The sequence below is a fragment of the Coenobita brevimanus genome, chromosome 7 (genome assembly GCF_032717465.1).
Source record: "Coenobita brevimanus isolate Jiangsu-jjx chromosome 7, ASM3271746v2, whole genome shotgun sequence".
Lineage (NCBI taxonomy): Eukaryota > Metazoa > Arthropoda > Malacostraca > Decapoda > Coenobitidae > Coenobita > Coenobita brevimanus.
Genome location: NC_136960.1, coordinates 14754932 through 14774429, shown reverse-complemented (window position 1 = coordinate 14774429; position 19498 = coordinate 14754932). Strand labels below are relative to the sequence as shown.

The 19498-nt window shown below is 42.9% G+C and overlaps 1 protein-coding gene across 1 annotated transcript in view; it reads right to left on the bottom strand.

The window, feature by feature from the left end:
- The window catches only part of LOC145403575 (uncharacterized), a 119193-nt gene that overhangs the window by 16593 nt on the left and 83102 nt on the right, over positions 1–19498 (bottom strand). Inside the window, exon 3 of the mRNA XM_080275256.1 lies at positions 7650–7780. Coding sequence (XP_080131382.1) covers positions 7650–7780 — 131 coding nt within the window. The remainder of the gene's footprint in view (positions 1–7649; positions 7781–19498) is intronic.

Here is a 19498-nt window from a genome sequence, read left to right as displayed (position 1 = left end):
TGCTCAACAGACATCCCTCTCGCATCGAACACTCTCTTCACACTGTCCATCCATCCTATTCGTGGTCTTCTTCTCAACCTTACACCTCTCACATCAGATCTAGTTATCTTTTTCACCAATCGCTCATTATCCATTCTCTCCATATGCCCAAACCATCGCAACACCCTCTGCTCAACTCTACCAGCCATCTCCCAAACAACTCCAGTTCTCCTTCGCACTTCATCATTTCGCACCCGATCCATACGCGTCACTCCGCACATACTCCTCAGACACCTCATCTCCATTACATTCAAACTTTTCCTCTCTGCTACACCCATATTCCATGTTTCAGTCCCATATAATGCAGTCGGCACCACAACACCCTCATACAGCCTTCTCTTTACATCCATTCTAAGCGAACGACATTTAAACACTTTTTTCATTCCTCCCAGCACCTTTCCTACTTCATTTATTCTAAACTTCACTTCTGCATCTATTCTTCCATCCACAGCAACATGTGACCCTAGATATTTAAAACAATCTACCTCCTCAAGCAAATCACCATTCAAAACAATATTCATCCCCCTACCATCTGTCAACCTCATACACTTCATCACTTTACTCTTATTCTCATTTACTTTCAATTTCCTCCTTTTACACACCCTTCCAAACTCCTCTACCAACTGTCTCAATCTCTCCCCTGAATCAGTCATCAGTGCAGTATCATCTGCAAACAGCAGCTGCTTCAGATTCCACTCTCCACCATCAACATTCACCAGACTCAGACTTCCACCTAAAACTCTTGCATTCACCTCCCTTACAACACCATCCATGTAAATATTAAACAACCAAGGTGACATCACACATCCCCGTAGCAGCCCCACTCTCACGGGAAACCAATCACTCACAGCATTTCCCACTCTTACACACGCTCTACTATTTACATAAAAACTTTTCACCCCTTTTAGTAACCTACCATCAAGTCCATACAATCTTAAAACAGTCCACAAAGCCTCCCTATCAATTCTATCATACGTTTTCTCTAAATTCATAAATGCCCAAAACACATCCTTGCCTTTCGCTAAATACTTTTCACACACTTGTCTCACAGCAAACACCTGATCAACGCATCCCCTCCCTCTCCTAAAGCCACACTGCTCATCACCAATCACTCCCTCTGTACCCTCTCTAACTCTCATAATTAACACTCTACCATACACCTTACCTACAACACTCAACAGACTTATACCCCTAAAGCTAGTACATTCATACTTATCACCCTTGCCTTTATACAACGGGACCACACAAGCACTTGCCCAGTCAATTGGCACCATACCTTTCTCAAAGCACACATTCAACAATCTTACTAACCAGTCAACAATAGTCACCCCACCACCCTTCAGGCATTCCACAGCACACCCATCCATACCTGCAGCTTTCCCTGTTTTCGTCTCCTTTACTGCCTTCTCCACTTCCTCCTTCGTGATCAAAGAATCATTTAACTCTCCCAACACATTTATTCCTTTCACCCTTCCATCCGCCACAATCTCAGCCACCCTTTCCTCCTCTACATTTAACAATCTTTCAAAATACTCTGTCCATCTCTTCCTTGCTGCATCCATTTCATTTAACATCCTTCCATCCTCTGATTTTACTCGTTCTTCCTTCCCAGACTCTCCCTTTTGCACCCTTTTCACCTCCTTCCAAAACATTTTCTTATTCTGTTGAAAATTCTCTGTCAGCCGCCTACCCCACCTCTCATCTGCTGCCACTTTAGCATCACGCACAGCCCTTCTCGCTCTATTCCTCTTTTCCTTATACCCTTCATGTGACATCTCATCCTTCCTCTGCAGCCACACTTCATATGCACGTCTCTTCTCAGCCACAGCCATACTTACTTCCTCACACCACCATTCACTTCCTTTTCTTACACCACCACCCACACGTCTCACACCACACACCTCTTTTGCATGCCCCACCACAGCACTCTTAAACAACTGCCATTCCTCCTCCACGCTGCCATTTTTCCGATCTTTCACTGCGTTCCACTTATCTTTCAATTTCTCCTGATACTCTATCTTTTTCTCTCTATTATCCAACTCACTCACTTTCAAAACCTTCCTGCCACACCTAACCCTCCTAGCTCTCACCCATCTCTTACCTACTCTTAACTTTCCCTCCACCAGGTAGTGGTCAGACATACCTCCACCCTCCCCTCTCAGAACTCTCACATCCAACAATCTTCCTATTACATTCCTAGACACAACCACATAGTCCATCAAATCTCTATCAACAACCCTTCCACCCTCCTGTCTCACCCATGTATACTTATAAATATCTTTCTTCTCGAACAGCGTATTCCCAATCACCATCTCTCGCTCAACACACATCGCTATCATTTGTTCCCCATTTTCATGTCTTCCAGGCACACCATGCATACCAACTACGCCTTCAACTGCTACATTTCCCACTCTAGCATTCAGATCTCCCATCATTACCATATTCACATTCGCTCCAAAACTCTGCAGACACTCATCAACATCATTCCAGAAAGACTCCCTCTCTTGTTCATCCCTTTCACAACCAGGCCCATATGCACTCACAAACACCCACAACTCACGTTCAAATTTCGCTTTCACCCACATCAGTCTCGATGACACCTCCTTCCATTCAATCACACATTGCTGTACTTCCGGACTCACTAACAAGGCCACACCTTCTCTTGCCCTCCCTCTATCAACACCTGACAATCTTCCATTCACACTTCCAAACATAGATTCCCCCTTCCCTTTCATCTTCGTTTCACTCAAAACTAACACATCCAACTTTCTTCTCACAAACATTCTCCCAATCTCCTCCCTTTAGCCTCAATCATACTACATCCACGCACATTCATAGACCCAATCTTCAGGGTACGGGGATAACTCCATCCCCCATCCCTTTCTCTGGCCTGTCTCTTTTTAGGAACTAAAAAACAGAGGAGGGGGTCCCTATTCCCCTCACCCCGCCCCTTTTAGTCGCCTTTTATGACACGCAGGGAATACGGTGGCAGTATTCTTCCTAACACAACCTGGCCGCGGAGTAGTAGTACCATCCCATAAGGCGGCCAGGTTGTGTTCCCCCCACCACAGGGGGGGCCTTAACCTAGTGCCTATATTAATATCGGGGAGCTGAGAATCCCTGTGCAAGCTCGGGCTCGTGTGTCCGCAGACAGAGCCTCGGGTCACCTCCACGGGCTTCTCTCAAACTTCCCCCTTAACCTACAGTACTTATATTAATATCAGGGAGCTGAGAATCCTTGTGTAAACTCGGGCTCGTGTGTCCGCAGACACAGCCTCAGGTCGCCTCTGCGGGGTTCTCTCTCGAACTTCCCCCTTAAGCTACAGTACTTATATTAATATCGGGGAGCTGAGAATCCATGTGCAAACTCGGGCTCGTGTGTCCGCAGACACAGCCTCGAACTGCACACGGGTCCTCAAACTTCCCCCCTTTAGCCTAGAGTACACATGTATATACAATATCGGGGCAGCTGAGAATCCTTACGCAAACTTGGGCTCGTGTGTCCACAGACACAGCCTCGGGTCACCTCTGCGGGTTCTCAAACTTTCCCCCCTTAAACTACGGAACACGTGTATGTACAGGCCCTGGACATACTGTGTCCTGTGAGGCCAACAAGTGAGACGTCAGGTCTACTCTTTTAACTGGGAACCAGGCCGGTCCTTGGATTACTCAAATCTCTGAGGACGCCTATCTTACGGAACCCAGCATACAACAGTTGCCTGTGTTAGTCAGCAGTTAGCAGGCGAGACATCAGGTCTGCACCTACCTTATCACTTCCCTTGATGTATCTCACAACAAGGTTAAACTGCTGTAAATACAGTGTCCAGCATGTCAATCTTGCATTAGCCGTCTTGGTCATACTAAGACTAGTGAATGGCATATGATCTGTTTCCAGAGTGAATGGTGCCCCAAACAAAGAGTAATAATATTTTTTAACGCCATCAACCACAGCCAAGAGTTCCTTCTCAACAGTACTGTAATTCCTCTCGGCGGGTTTTAACCTACGGCTGTGGTATGCCACTGGGAAGATTACACCTTCCGATTCCTGCATCAATACGGCACCTACTCCATCTTGTGAAGCATCAGTGCGCAATATGAAAGGTTTATTGGAATCAGGCAACTGCAAGATAGGCTTCTTGGATAGCATATTCTTGAGGGTGGCAAAAGATCTCTCTTGCGCTTCTCCCCATCCGATGGTGTTTGGAGCATGTTTCCGTAGCATCTCATACAAGGGCTGAGCAATGAGGGCAAAGTTGGGGACAAAACTTCTATAATACCCCACTAGGCCGAGGAATGCCCTAACCTGTTTCTTGGTCATGGGTCTTGGGGCTTCCTTAACCTTTCTAATCTTATCACCCTGACACCTGCTGTGATTGTTGCCAACGACATGTCCGAGGAACTCCAACTCACTGTGCGCAATTTTACACTTGGTAGACTTCACAGTCATGTTGAAACTCTGGAGTCTACTGAAAACGACTTCCAAGAGTCTGAGGTGCTCCTCCAGCATGGCAGAATGAATGAGAACATCGTCAACGAATATTTCTACTCCTACGATACCATGGAGCACTTGTCTCACGGCACGATTAAATACTGCTAGGGAATTGGTAAGTCCAAACGGTAGGACTTTATACTGGTACAACCCCCTAGGAGTAGCAAAGGCAGTGAATTGACGACTCTCGGGATGAAGGGGAATCTGGAAGAATCCTTTCGCTAGATCGAGGATCGTGAAATATCGTGACCCTGCCAGCTTGGAGAAGATGGCAATATGGTCACCCATTGGCTCAGCATCCACTTTGGTGATTGCATTTAGCCTCCTATAATCGCCACAAATCCTGACTCCACCATCTTTCTTGCGAACTACTACCATCGGACTATAGTAAGAAGATGAGGACTTTTCCGATAATGCCTGCAGTCTCTATGTCGGCAATTTCCTTGTCTACTGCATCCTGTAGTCGCATGGGAATCGGATATGGCTTAACCTTAATGGGAGCATTGCTGGTCAACTCAATTTTATGACACACAACCTTTGCAAGTCTAGGTTGGTCTGAGAAGACATCAGCATACTGACAGGTAGTGACCTTAAGGCCTTTTGGTCTCCTACTGATAAGTCAGGGTTAAGTAGGACATCTCCGACAGTCTCCTCCTGGTGAAACTGAACAGTTAAGGGCTCATCATGGTCATCAGCTGGGATCACCGCGGCTGCCCCAGTTCCTTCCAGTGGCTGGTCACTGTCATCAGCCATTTGTAGGCCAGCCTCCTCGGGGTTTGACTCATGATAAGCCTTCAACATGTTTACGTGGAATCTCTTACGAAGATTCCCCATCTGAATTACATAGTTGAGGTCTGAGATGCGCTCAGCTATGTCATATGGACCCCTCCACTGTGCTAACAACTTGTTCTGGGCAGTGGGGAGTAATACCAAGCATTTATCGCCTGGACTAAACTTCCGAAGCCTTGCCTTCTTATCGTAATAAGCCTTTTGAACTTCACACGCCTTGATCAGTTCTTCCTTAGCTAACTCGCACGTCGACTGGAGGCGGTCAGCCAAATCAAGGACGTAGGCGTAGGTGGTCTTGACTTCAGGGTTGGGTTCTTCATCGTCCCATAACTCACAAAGGACTTGAAGTGGGCCCCGGACCGTCCTTCCATACACCAGTTCAAAGGGTGAGAATTTCAATGAATGCTGTGGGGCTTCTCGATAAGCAAATAGGAGAGGAGCAATGAACCGCAGCCATTCCTTTGGCTGTTCGGCGGTCATGCGCCTCAACATCTTCTTGAGAGTCCCATTGAACCTCTCACACAACCCGTTACACATGGGATGATACGGCGTAGTCCGTAAGCCTCGGATGGACAGCAACTTGAACGCTTCATTCATCATTGCTGAAGTGAACTGCGAACCCTGGTCGCTTAAGACTTCCTTAGGGATACCTACACGACAGAACACTTCAATTAATGCCTCAGCAACAGTGACGGCCTCCATATTCTTAAGGGCCACGGCTTCAGGCCACCGTGTGCTGAAATCAACAATAGTGAGGATATACTTTGATCCATCACTAGCCCTAGGGGAGATTAGCCCAACTATGTCAACTGCTACTCTCTCGAACGGTTCAGAGATTATGGGCATTGGTTTCAATGGCGCAGTACGGACACGTCCCCGGTCAGTGGTACGCTGACATACATCGCAGGAACGTACGAGCCTCGTTATTTCCTGTCCAATTCCTGGCCAGAAAAAGTCAGCATGGATGCGGTCAGAGGTCTTCTTTTGACCCATGTGACCTCCCATCGCTGAACAATGACCTAATTCAAACACTGCTCGGCGATACTTTGTAGGAACGACAAACTGCAGTCGAACCTCACCCTGGGGTGTCTGTGACTCACGGTACAGCCGTCCTTGCTTATGAAGGAACCAGGCTTGTCCTCCCCGTGAATATTTAATCACTTTACCCTCCAGCTTCTTATGCACTGAGGCAAGTGTTGAGTCAGTCTGTTGCTCTTGGACAACATCTTGACTACGAATCAGATCTTGCGGCGTTGCGACAGTCAACGGAGTGGGGCGATTTGGAGCCTTGGCCATGGCTCATGTTACTGCAGCAGCCGAAGTCTGAGTAACAACATCTACGGCGCAACTATTTTTCTAGTCATAAATGTTGTGAGTCTTATTCCATTTTGTCTCTTTCCTTTGATCATGATTTTACTGTTTAATTAATTCACATATGCCTCTGAAGGGCATTTCTACTGTCCCGTGACATATTTACTCATATTTATCTACAGTGAATTTCATTAGGCCTCTGTCCAGTTTCAAATAATCTTTAGAACCTCATGTTACTAATGCGTGTCTGACTCAGTTTAATGTTCACCCTGGTATCATAAACACACATTTAACAGTATCTTCATTTACATTCTTGTCGATATCTAGGATCATTTCATAAATAAAACGGGCGGAAACGCGGCTTTTTGTGGGACTTTTGTTATATCATGATTTAAATAATCTTCCCATGATTTGTGTCTTCTCCATTAGCCACCAATTTCAATTTTATTACCATAATTTCATTATGTGCAGTTACCTTCTTTCTGTATACTGTATGTTGAGATGATATTCGGTTATACAGTGGGGCACCAATTTTCGCGCCTAATTGGGTCCAAAAATAATGCGCGAAAGTGGAATTAGCGAAAGTTGGGGCATTGTCTTTATGGCAAAAAGGCTAATTGGTTCCCGGTTATCCTAAAGTAACATCAGATTTTCATTTTCACTTGCAATACAGTACATCAAATCACTATTGTACATTGCATTGTGAGATACAAACAATAAAAACTGTACAGTACACATTATATGAGGAGAAACATACCACAGAGACCAGGTTGAGGTGTTTAATGGATGTTGGGGGTAAATATCCGAGGCGCGTGGCGGGCTTATTTAGCCACGCCAGACGTATTGGCGTCACCTCTTGCTGCCTCGCTACCACTCTCTCTCTCTGCCTCCTCAGATGCAACTTGATGCAACACTTCCACTCTGTGCTGAATTTCCCTTTGTGCTAGGTTCTCTTGAACAAATCCATCGAAATCTTCATCCAGGTTAAGCTCCTCTATGGCACTGTCAGTAGGGATAGCACCATGGTCGGCTGCCCCCTCGGCTTCCAATGGTGCTTCCACCTCCGTTATTTCCTTAGTCTTCTGCTGGTAGCGTGTGATAAGAGCCTGCTGCCCTTCATGGATGCGTTTATTGAACACTTCACCAATCAGACTTGAACCATTGAACCGTGAGAATCCAACACAATGGAGCTAGCACGCTCGTACACAATGGCGGGAATGGGTGGACAGAGTGTTGACATGACGTCATTCAAGATGGCGGTGGGTTGTGGGCGGACGGTGCAGGAAATTCAAAGTTCAAAATATTGTCCCAAACCCAACATTTGTGCGCGAAAATCGATTTTTTTCAAGCGAAAGTGGAAGTTAGGGAATATTTGGTGCATGCCGCGAAAGTGGATTCCGCGAATCCTGCTGTAGCGAAAGTTGGTGCCCCACTGTACTGTGTAGAAGGACTGAAGAGCTAATTTCACGCTTCGGAAGAATTTTGTGAATCTTCGGGTGGTGAGAAATGGAGGACTTATTGAAGCTCAAAAGACGGAGGCATTGCCTTAGTTTCTTTTGATTCATTAAGTGCATTTAATTAAGGTGTATAGGAGTTAATTCGTGACCATTTGTGAGTTACTATAACTTGCATTATTGTGTGTGTGTGTGTGTGTGTGTGTGTGTGTGTGTGTGTGTGTGTGTGTGTGTGCGTGCGCGTGTGTGTGTGTGTGTGTGTGTGTGTGTGTGTGTGTGTGTGTGTGTGTGTGTGTGTGTGTGAGGATGGAAGACGTGCGTTTCGTAAAAAAAATAGGCGTAGTATAAGGTGACGAGGCATAACTAATTCCCAGTATAGATTTGGGCAGCAGAGGGCGATCACAGAAAGGGAGGATGGGAGAAACGTGATCTTGCAATGTACTTTTTTCCTTCGTTCTTACTCTGATGTACTGTTACGATAAGAATATGTTTTTTTTAATTATTGGCAGAAGATATAACTATTTTTTAGTGAAGTCCTGACGTGGAAGTTAAAACGCTTTTCTTTCTTTTTTTTTTTTTTTCCTTTTTTTTTTTTTTTTTTTTTACTTCTCTCCTTCTCAAACCCTTCGTTCCTTCATTTTTTTTTCCTCGTCTACCCTCACGTTTACTTTGTTTAACTTGTGTCTTTTCCTTCCTTATTTTCCTAATAACTTGTTCCTTGTTTTGTCAGTCTTCTATTATCCTTACTGCCTCAGTCGCACTTCCATTGTTTCCCCATTTTCGCCTTAATATAAACCAGCCATGATCCACCTCATATCGCTTATTACCTTCATTCTCTTGTCTTCCTTCCTTCTCTCTTACTCCGCGTACACAACACTGCATCCTTCATTCGTTAAGCCCCACACCCTCACACCTCCAGAATACTCAAGTTGCTACCTTCCACGTCACTCAACTTCCTTCATCCATCCCTCACCTTCTTCCTATCTCCCTCCTTTTTTCCCTAATCCTTCCTGCAGTATGTCTTCCTCACTACATTCCTTTCTTATGTTTTGCTTCAAATTTTTCTGTCCCGCTAACACCTAGTCCCACAGGAGAGTGTAGAATGGAAACACATCATACATAGACGAAGAGAAACAGCGATGCAGGATTTTAACGTATCAAAGGTATTACTAACAGCGTTACGTGAAGAAAAGTAATGAAGTTTTTTTTTTTTTTTACTATATTGAAGGCATTTGTAATATCAGATCCAACGATCCCATATTAACTTGTATCTCGTTCTGCTGTTGAAAGCCCAGGTAGATATGTAACCAGGTAGCGTGATGTTGTATACGTTCTTTCGCTCTTGCTGTTCGTATCACCGCAACTTCCATCGATTTTTTCCAATTCTGTTTATGGAGGCAAAGATATGAAGGGTAATTCACTACACTGAGACCCCTGAATAATGCAAATATACCCGTTATTAATTAAAGGATTTAGATTTTTTCTATGTCCAGGACTCTGGGCACAGTCATAACAGCCCGGTCCCTTAGGCCTGGCAGTCCCCCTTCTTACTATCGCGGACACTTATAGCTGGTACAGTCAGTGTTGTCAATCCTCTTTTTCCTAAGTGTGAATCCTGTGCAGCTCGACTCAGTTTCTTCGAATCATTTTCTAGTGAGAGGGAGAGTAGTTGCGAGATGTCTGGCGCAAATGTAGGGGGTGTTGGTGTTGGGGGTGGCAGAGGGACGTGGCTGAATAAATGTGGCACCAATGTAATACAGATGTGGCACCAGCGTATTTGTTAAAAACGTAGGTTTACGATGTGAATGAGCTAAAACAGCCTCTTTTTAGTGGTAACGACACTGAGTTAGGGATTCCAAATATATCTCAGAATACTACCACAATCTGTGTGTTGAGGTTGACATACAGTATACAGGAATTGTTATTTAACGACAGTGCTAGAACTCTGATAAATGGTGACAGTTGGAAGTGGTGGCATGTTACATAGGTTTGACAGGGTAATAATCGGGTAAACTAATTACAGTTGTAACGAACAAGCGGCAAAGGGTATTGTTGCAAAAGCATCTGACTTCATAACAGATAATCCAAAAAGAACAACTACAGTAAGTTGTGCATAGTATGACCATACCCACAATAATATAAGTTTTTTCAAGTGTGTTTGACATTGCTTGAGAAACACTGCAATTTCTGAAGCCTTGATGATCCCTTAACTTTTGACCTACAGTAGATTATTATAATGTTTACCAGTGAGATTAGGACTGACTCTTATTCCGCAGTATCCTATATTTGCTTGTTCATGAATAACTGTTACATTAATCTTCGATTGCTAGGGCATTTATAATCGGACATTATTTATTTTTAGTCAAAATAGCACGACCAGATATTGCACATAATTTAGATTTCTGTATTTTTGTAACCCCTACGGTGTTTGCCAGTATAATGTACCCTAGTTCTTAGTAGACCTTGAAGGGCTAACGTCATTGGCACGAGTATATTACTCACTGTGATACTGACAGTTGATAATGCGTGAGAACATACTGCAACATTAAGTAAGGGAATATAATATCACTGCTGATACATCTTAGCTTATTGTTTTACACAGACATTGCAGTCAATAATGAGTCCAGCCACCCTTCTTCTCCACAATCTCTCGAAGCCTATCGGGCATGCTGGCCACATTATTCCTTCCTATGTGTGGCTTCCCTCGGAATGTTTCCCACTGAGTCATAATGTGGGCCATCAGCTGGTCTGCCGTTTTCTCTCGTCCTGGTTCCTATGTGTTAACCATGGTCCCCCAGATTTTCGATTGGGTTGCAGTCACAACCCTTGCTCGGCCAAGCTAGGAGTTGCAGGTTTTCTTGACTACTAAACCATTCCTGAACTGCTCCTGCTGTGTGTACAGGACAACGATCTTGGACAAAGATGACTGGTCCAGAAGGGAAGAGGAAATATTTCTCTCGTAGGAAAGGTAGAAAGAAATCCTGCGATATTTGAATATATTTTTGTGCAATGTATCGTCCCTCCACCTTCACTACATCTCCTACCCCATGGATGGAAATACAACCACACACATTGCATGTCACGTGCCCACTTCTCGTCTCTTCATAAACATTCTTTCGCTCATAGCTGGCAAGAACTAAAATTACATAATATTAGAAGGATACCGTGTTTGTAATGGAAATTGAAAAAAGAATATATACAATTTGAATTTTAGCCTACACTCATGTCACTACATTCTTCTTGGATATCAACGGAAGGTGATCCGTGGGTAACAACTCCATGTTGCGGGAAGTTGTTGCGGAGACGTTTAGGAGTCTAGAAGTATTAAAGGGAGAAAATTTTAATAATTCAGGACACCCACCAACACCAGGACCTTTACATTTATCATTGTTAGTAATTAGTGGTTTAATGAACTTATATACCACATTATGATTAGAAAGTGAATCGTGGTCTCTCTCATTTATCCTTGTTATTAATTATTGATTAAACGAACCTATATACCACATAAGATTAAAAAGTGCACCTTATCTTGACGAGGTTGTGTGTGTGTGTGTGTGTGTGTGTGTGTGTGTGTGTGTGTGTGTGTGTGTGTGTGTCTGTGTGTGTGTCTGTGTGAATATTTTTCTTTGCTGTCCTTATCGTAGTTCTCGTAGTCTCGTGGTAATGGTGGCCAGAGACAGCGGCCGCATCGTGTAAACCAGCCGGCCGCAATTTTCCTTCCCTCTCCCCCTCCCCCTCCACCTTTGCTCTTATCATTAGGTCAAGATATAACCACATTTTAAATTTTCATATCCTGTTCTCCACTCGAGTATATAAACTTATTTTTAATTTTGAAATACTGGTAGTTCATCGTTGTTTATTTTAGGTCGTTTGAAGGAATAAAAGCAACGGATGAGGGAAGAGATACGAAGGAATTTTAAATGAGTGAAAGATGATAGTAAGTAATGACAGCATGACGTGGGATGAAGAATGGAGAGGCAAGGTCGAGGCCTTTCACCTCTCTCCCCTACTCGTACACCGTATATGGCGGCGAATTGTGAAGGAATTGTCAGTGGGTCTACCTCAGATAATGTGGACAGATCTTTATCATACTCACACAAAAACTTACTGGATTCATGGAATTCTGAAACTTGTCTGTCATTCTCCTAAGTCATAGTCACTCATAAATCTCATAGTCATACAGTCCATTATCTCCAACTCCCTGTCCACACACTCCTGCCCACACATCCATAGTGACACATCTCTACCTACATTTTCCTATACAGATATTTAGTTTTGCACAATTCACTCAGTATGTTTACTGTATAGTTAACTGTACTTCATGGAACCTTGCCCATGCACCCCGGCTCTTACGTACCAGATAGATGTTTTTATCTGTTATACTATTTCACTGTCTACAAGCTTCCTTTTTAACAATGCTTCACTCATATCTAATTATTTAAACATTCACATATAAATTCACACATCTTTATCTGTATACCTTTGCCCTGACAGGCTTAAATTATTAAGAGTACACTCCGCCCATACCTTCCGCGTACCAGCATACCAATTTTATCTGCACGACTTTAACCTTCACACATACTCCTTCTTCCCTCCGACATCACTCGCTTTTGTGTGATTAAGCTGTCTTCTTATGTCAACTAAAACCACACATCCCAGTTACTGATTTGTTCACACATCCTTACTTCACCATTCTCTCCATGCTACCTGCATATCCCTACATTTACTACCTCCTACATCCATACGTTACATACATACATACCTACGCATCCCGCCTTATTTATTTCATATTGTTACATAGCCTATTATTTCATCATCCTTTGTATAATTCTAACGTACAGTATGCTGCATGTTTGATCACGATTCACCTCGTGACTTCAATAGTGACCAGCCTTGCGTGTTCTACCTCACTCCCCCCTTCTCCCCCTTATAGTAGAGTAAGTCGCTCTTTCTGTTGTTCAGAGCAGGAGTGTCAACTCTTCGTCCTCTGTGCCCTCATTTGCGCGTCCTTCTTGCAAGTTGAATCAAGCTCTGCCGGCCCCCTATATATTGAGCTCAGTCTCTGCATTAGTTGCCACTTAGATCTACTCCTCATTTTGTTCACATCTCTGTCCTCCCCTGTATAGTGTATTATTATTGTGAGTGCTCAGGAAGTCTCCAGCCATCTAGCTGCTGTATAATTTGAGTATAAGTGTTATTACCATTTTTCTAGTACTGTATAGCCTGAGGCGTTGATTCGCGGGCCTGGTAGAGTTTTTGTGATTCATGTAAAGTTTTTAATGTCAGCCAGAATTAGTAATATTTTGTATCCGTAATAATATTATATCTTGCATTAACTGAGCATTATCCTGTTTTCTCATTTTATCAAGGCTGACTTAGATAAATTTGTTCTTGCTAAATTCTTGTTAATAGAGGCTATTGCAGTTAACCATATATTTAACCTGTTTTTGCCATTACATTATCCTTATGAGTCCTGAATGTTTAGTTGTTAGTTTGTGCATTAAACTTTAACTTTTAATTTTACCTAAGTCTTTTGTTTTGAACCTGGAACTTTGCGGGACAGTAGTGATTTTAGTATTCTCACTTGAAGTGTTCATTATCTCTCTGTTCCATAACATAAATTTGGCGACCTCTTATCAGGATATTCAGGATATTATCATAAGGATATTGCTTGATATTTTGTGACTGTGATTTATTGATGATGTCTACTATTACTACTCTTGATGAAGCCAAAGATTTTTTGTCAAATGTGCAAACAGTGTGTGATGTAGAAAACAGAACAAAGAATGAACTTAAGCTTGTTGCTCAACAATTCAAAATTGCTGTTCGCTCTCATCATTCTAAAGCTCAAATTGCTGGCATGATTAATAAAAGCTTGTTTAATGTAACTCCTCCAGATGAGCAAACGCAGATTGAAATAGCTAAGTTACAGCTAGCCCTGCAGGAGGCTCGTGCTAAGGAGGCTGAGTTTCAGGCTCGTGCTAAGGAGGCTGAGTTTCAGGCTAGTGCTAAGGAGGCTGAGTTTCAAGCTCGTGCTAAGGAGGCTGAGTTTCAGGCAAATGCTAAGGAGGCTGAGTTTCAGTCTCATATTCAGGAGGCACAGGCACAGGCTCAGGCACAAATTGAACTTGCTAGGATTCAGGCAGACCATGAGTATCGCATGAAACAAGGTGGAACTGGATCATCTAGCTCTGATGATTTTGATGTGGCTAAAAATGTTAAACTTGTCCCTCCTTTTAATGAATCTGATTTAACGAAGTATTTTCAGTTGTTTAAGAGGGTAGCTACAGGTTTTAATTGGCTCAAAAAGTATTGGCCAGTACTCCTACAGAGTGTTCTCACTGGTAAAGCTCAAATAACTTATTCATCTTTGCCTCAGGATCAAGCTGATAATTATGATGTAGTTAAGAGCTTGATTCTTAAGGCCTATGAGCTTGTTCCTGAAGCCTATAGGGTAAAATTTAGGACAACTTATAAGCAAGATAAGCAATCCCATGTTGAGTATGCAAAAATCAAAGAAGATCTGTTAGAGCAGTGGTTAAATTCTAAGAATGTAAATCCTAATTTTGATAAATTTAAGCAGATGATTTTGCTGGAGGACTTCAAAAGGTGTATTAATAAAGATGTAAGCCTATATCTTGATGAGAAAAGAATAGATAATTTGATTGATGCTGCAGTTTTAGCTGATGAATATGTTCTCCCTCACAAGAGATATTCTAAAGAAAAAAGGAAAGCTGAGAGTAAGTACGTTGCCTCTACTCAGAGTACAGGTAACAGGAAAGAGAATAAAGATGATGTTTCTCAGGAAGTAAATACCAGCTTCACCTCTAGATTTCAGAAAAGTAAATGTACTTATTGTAGTAAGCTTGGTCATACTACGGAGAAATGTTTCAGGAGACAGCGTGATGTGAACAAAAAGGAGTCTTTAAATATTCAGTCAATTGGTCTAGTGTCCACCCTTGAGAGTTCCCAGAATTCTTTAACCGAGTTAACTGAACCTGCTTTGAGGGGTAAATTAAATTCTCATGATGAAGCTCCTCTTTTGAGCATTAACGTGGGTGACACTCTCAAGAGTTCATGTGCTAATTTCCTGTCTGATGGTTTTGTCAGTCGTCTGGACAGTAATGACAGGAAATCAGTTAAAATATATCGTGACACAGGTGCTTGCCAATCCCTTATGCTAACCCTTGTTCTGACCCTTCTTCTAGGCTCTAATGTTAATTCCTCTGATGAAACTGTAATCTTACAAGGTGTAGGGAATAATTACTTCTCTGTCCCTCTGTGCAGAGTGAATTTAGAGTCTGGTTTTGTTAATGGTTCCGTTATGATTGGGTTGGTTGAGACACTCCCAATGTCAGGTGTAACTTTCTTACTTGGAAATGATATTAGTGGAAGTCATGTGTGTCCAGCTCCTCAGTTGTCTAGTGAACCTGTGACTGCGACCCAGGATTGTGATGTCCCTGATGTGTTCTCTGCATGTGCTGTCACTAGGGCTAAGTCTAAAGTTACTGGTGACTTAGAGGATAATGATGATGATGATGTTATCCTAGCTGACACTTTTCTTGCTAATTTGAACCACTCACCAGATGAGGCAGTACCCCGTACTGTTGATAATTTGTCTTGTCAAGAGTTGGTTGAGTTGCAGGTTGCTGACCCTGAGTTGAAAGGTCTAGCTAACTCTGCTTGCAGTGAGGAAGAGTCAGCTGGTGCTTCTACTTGTTATTATATTAAGTCAGGAGTACTTATGAGAAAGTGGAGACCCCCAACAGCATCAGCCGACTGTGAATGGGAGGTTGTACATCAAGTTGTCATCCCTTGTGTTTGTAGGCAGGATATCATTAGAGTGGCTCATGATTCCAGTTTGGCAGGACACCTTAGAGTGAGGAAGACTGTGGCACGCATTTTGAAACACTTCTACTGGCCAGGTACCTTCAGAGATGTTTCCTGGTATTGTAAGTCTTGTCACACTTGTCAAGTTGTGGGGAAGTGTAATCAGACCGAAAAGGTTGCACCTCTAGTTCCCATTCCTCCTTTTGAGGTGCCATTCACCCATGTGTTGGTGGATATTGTGGGCCCTCTTCCTAAGACTTCTTCAGGATTTTCTTATGTGTTTACCCTGATTGATATGGCTACTCCTTATCCTGAAGCCATTCCACTTAGAAATATCTCTGCAAAGAACGTGGTTAAGGAAATGCTAGGGTTCTTCACCAAGTTTGGTCTGCCCAAGGAGGTACAGTCAGACCGGGGAAGTAATTTCATGTCAAATGTGTTCAAGCAGTTTCTGAAAGAGTTGGGCATCACCCAGATCACGTCTTCAGCTTACCATCCCCAAACCCAAGGAGCGTTGGAGAGATATCATCAAACACTCAAATCGATGCTCAGGAAATACTGTTTGGAACATCAGAAAGACTGGGATAAAGGTCTTCCATTCGTTGTATTTGCCGCAAGAGAATCTCCAAATGAATCACTGGGCTTCTCACCCTTTGAACTACTGTTTGGCCATGAAGTAAGAGGACCCCTTAAGCTACTCAAGGAATGCTGGCTGCCGGAGGAAGATGACGTCAACCTGCTGGAGTATGTGATGAAGTTCAAGGAACGGCTGTCCACTGCTTTACAGCTGGCGAGAGAGAATTTAGGAGCTGCTCAGGAGAAGATGAAGACTTGGTATGATAAGAAGTCCAGGTTACGCCACTTTCAGCCAGGAGATCAGGTTTTGATTCTGCTACCAGTGCATAGGCAACCTCTTCAAGCCAAGTTTAGTGGTCCTTATTTCGTGGAGAAGAAACTCAGCGATGTCAACTATGTCATCGCCACACCAGATCCTAGAAAGAACAAGTAACTTTGTCACATCAACATGCTAAAGTTATATCACAGGCGGGACGAAAATAACCCAGTCTGCACTGTAGCTGTTCCACCCGAGTCTGCAAGTGAAGCTCTCCCATGCAGTATGAGCCTGAGTGATAGTTTGGGGAAGAATCCTGATATCATGAATGATCTCCAGACTAAGCTTTCTCATCTAGCTCCCGAGGAAAGGCAGGAGTTTTCGGCATTACTGCAGGAGTACCCGCAAGTGTTCCGTGCCACTCCAGGAAGAACCACTGTGTTGATGCATGATGTCGATGTTGGAGACGCAAAGCCAATTAAACTGCCTCCTTACCATGTGAACCCAGTGAAAGTTCCTCTCATCCAGAAGGACCTTGGCTACCTGTTGGACCACAAGATGATTGAGCCCTGTCAGAGTGAGTGGAGTTCTCCTGTCACTCTAGTCCCTAAGCCAGGTGGGTCACAGCGGCTTTGCATCGACTACAGACGTGTTAATCAGATAACCAAAACAGACACTTACCCTCTCCCTCGCGTGGAAGATTGCATAGACAAGATCGGAAAGGCTAGGTACATAAGTAAGTTTGATTTGTTAAAGGGATACTGGCAAGTACCTATGACTGAACGTGCTAGGGAGATCTCATGTTTTGTAACACTAGGAAAGACTTTTGCATGTTCTGTAATGCCATATGGTATGAAGAATGCACCAGCAGCTTTTCAGAAGCTCATGAATGTTGTAACAGAGGGTTTGGTAGGGTGTGTTGTTTATATTCATGATATATTACTCTTCAGTGACAATTGGAAAGATCACCTATGCCATGTCAGTAAATTTCTTGAGCGTTTGGTTCAGGCTAATCTTGTAGCTAATTTATCAAAGTGTGAGTTTGGTCAAGCTAAAGTTCAGTACCTTGGGTACGTAATTGGTGATGGACATGTTGCACCACCAGGAGCTAAGGTTCAGGTTATAAGTGATCTTCCCAGACCTAAAAGTAGGAAAGAGCTACAAAGATTTTTGGGAATGGTAGGTTATTACGGGAGATTTGTTCTTAACTTTTCAATTCTTGTATCACCACTTACAGACCTACTGAAAAAGGGAGTTAAATTTGTCTGGACCGATAACTGTGAATCTAATTTCAGTAAACTTAAAGCTATCCTATTAAGTCAGCCAGTGCTTGCTACTCCAAATTTTGCTAAGCCTTTTAAGATGGCTGTTGACGCAAGTGACACAGGAGCTGGGGTTGTTTTGCTGCAAGAGGATGATCAGGGTATTGAACACCCTGTATCTTATTACAGCAAGAAGTTCACTCCACCTCAAAAGAACTACTCAACTATTGAGAAAGAGCTTTTGGCCTTGATTTTGTGTTTTCAGCATTTTTCATTTTATTTGTGTTCTGGTTTTGACCCCATAGTCATTTATACCGATCATAACCCACTGAAATTCCTTAGTAAGTTTAAAGATAAAAATCAGAGATTGACAAGATGGAGTCTACTTCTTCAGGAGTATTCATTAGACATACAACATGTCAAGGGGAAAGAAAATGTTATTGCAGATTGCTTATCTAGACTTTAGACAGATTGTTTTAGAGTAATAAGAAATTTCCTTTGTAAATTTCTTTTTCTTTGTGGGGAGGTGTTACATAGCCTATGATTTCATCATCCTTTGTATAATTCTAACGTACAGTATGCTGCATGTTTGATCACGATTCGCCTCGTGGCTTCCATAGTGACCAGGCTTGCGTGTTCTACCTCACTCCCCCCTTCTCCCCCTTATAGTAGAGTAAGTCGTTCTTTCTGTTGTTCAGAGCGGGAGTGTCAACTCTTCGTCCTCTGTGCCCTCATTTGCGCGTCCTTCTTGCAAGTTGAATCACGCCGGCCCCCTATATAATGAGCTCAGTCTCTGCATTAGTTGCCACTTAGATCTACTCCTCATTTTGTTCACATCTCTGTCCTCCCCTGTATAGTGTATTATTATTGTGAGTGCTCAGGAAGTCTCCAGCCATCTAGCTGCTGTATAATTTGAGTATAAGTGTTATTACCATTTTTCTTGTACTGTATAGCCTGAGGCATTGATTCGCGGGCCTGGTAGAGTTTTTGTGATTCATGTAAAGTTTTTAATGTCAGCCAGAGTTAGTAATATTTTGTATCCGTAATAATATTATATCTTGCATTAACTGAGCATTATCCGGTTTTCTCATTTTATCAGGGCTGACTTAGATAAATTTGTTCTTGCTAAATTCGTGTTAATAGAGGCTATTGCAGTTAACCATATATTTAACCTGTTTTTGCCATTACATTATCCTTATGAGTCCTAAATGTTTAGTTGTTAGTTTGTGCATTAAACTTTAACTTTTAATTTTACCTAAGTCTTTTGTTTTGAACCTGGAACTTTGCGGGACAGTAGTGATTTTAGTATTCTCACTTGAAGTGTTCATTATCTCTCTCTGTTCCGTAACAATATCTACATCATCCCCACTCTTAATTTCCCACCAGCACATCTCAGACCGTTGAACATATTCAAACTCAAACAACCCATCTCACACCCCTCAGTCCCTACATCCCACGTGCCCATACTTTTCACTGTGACCATCTCTAACCT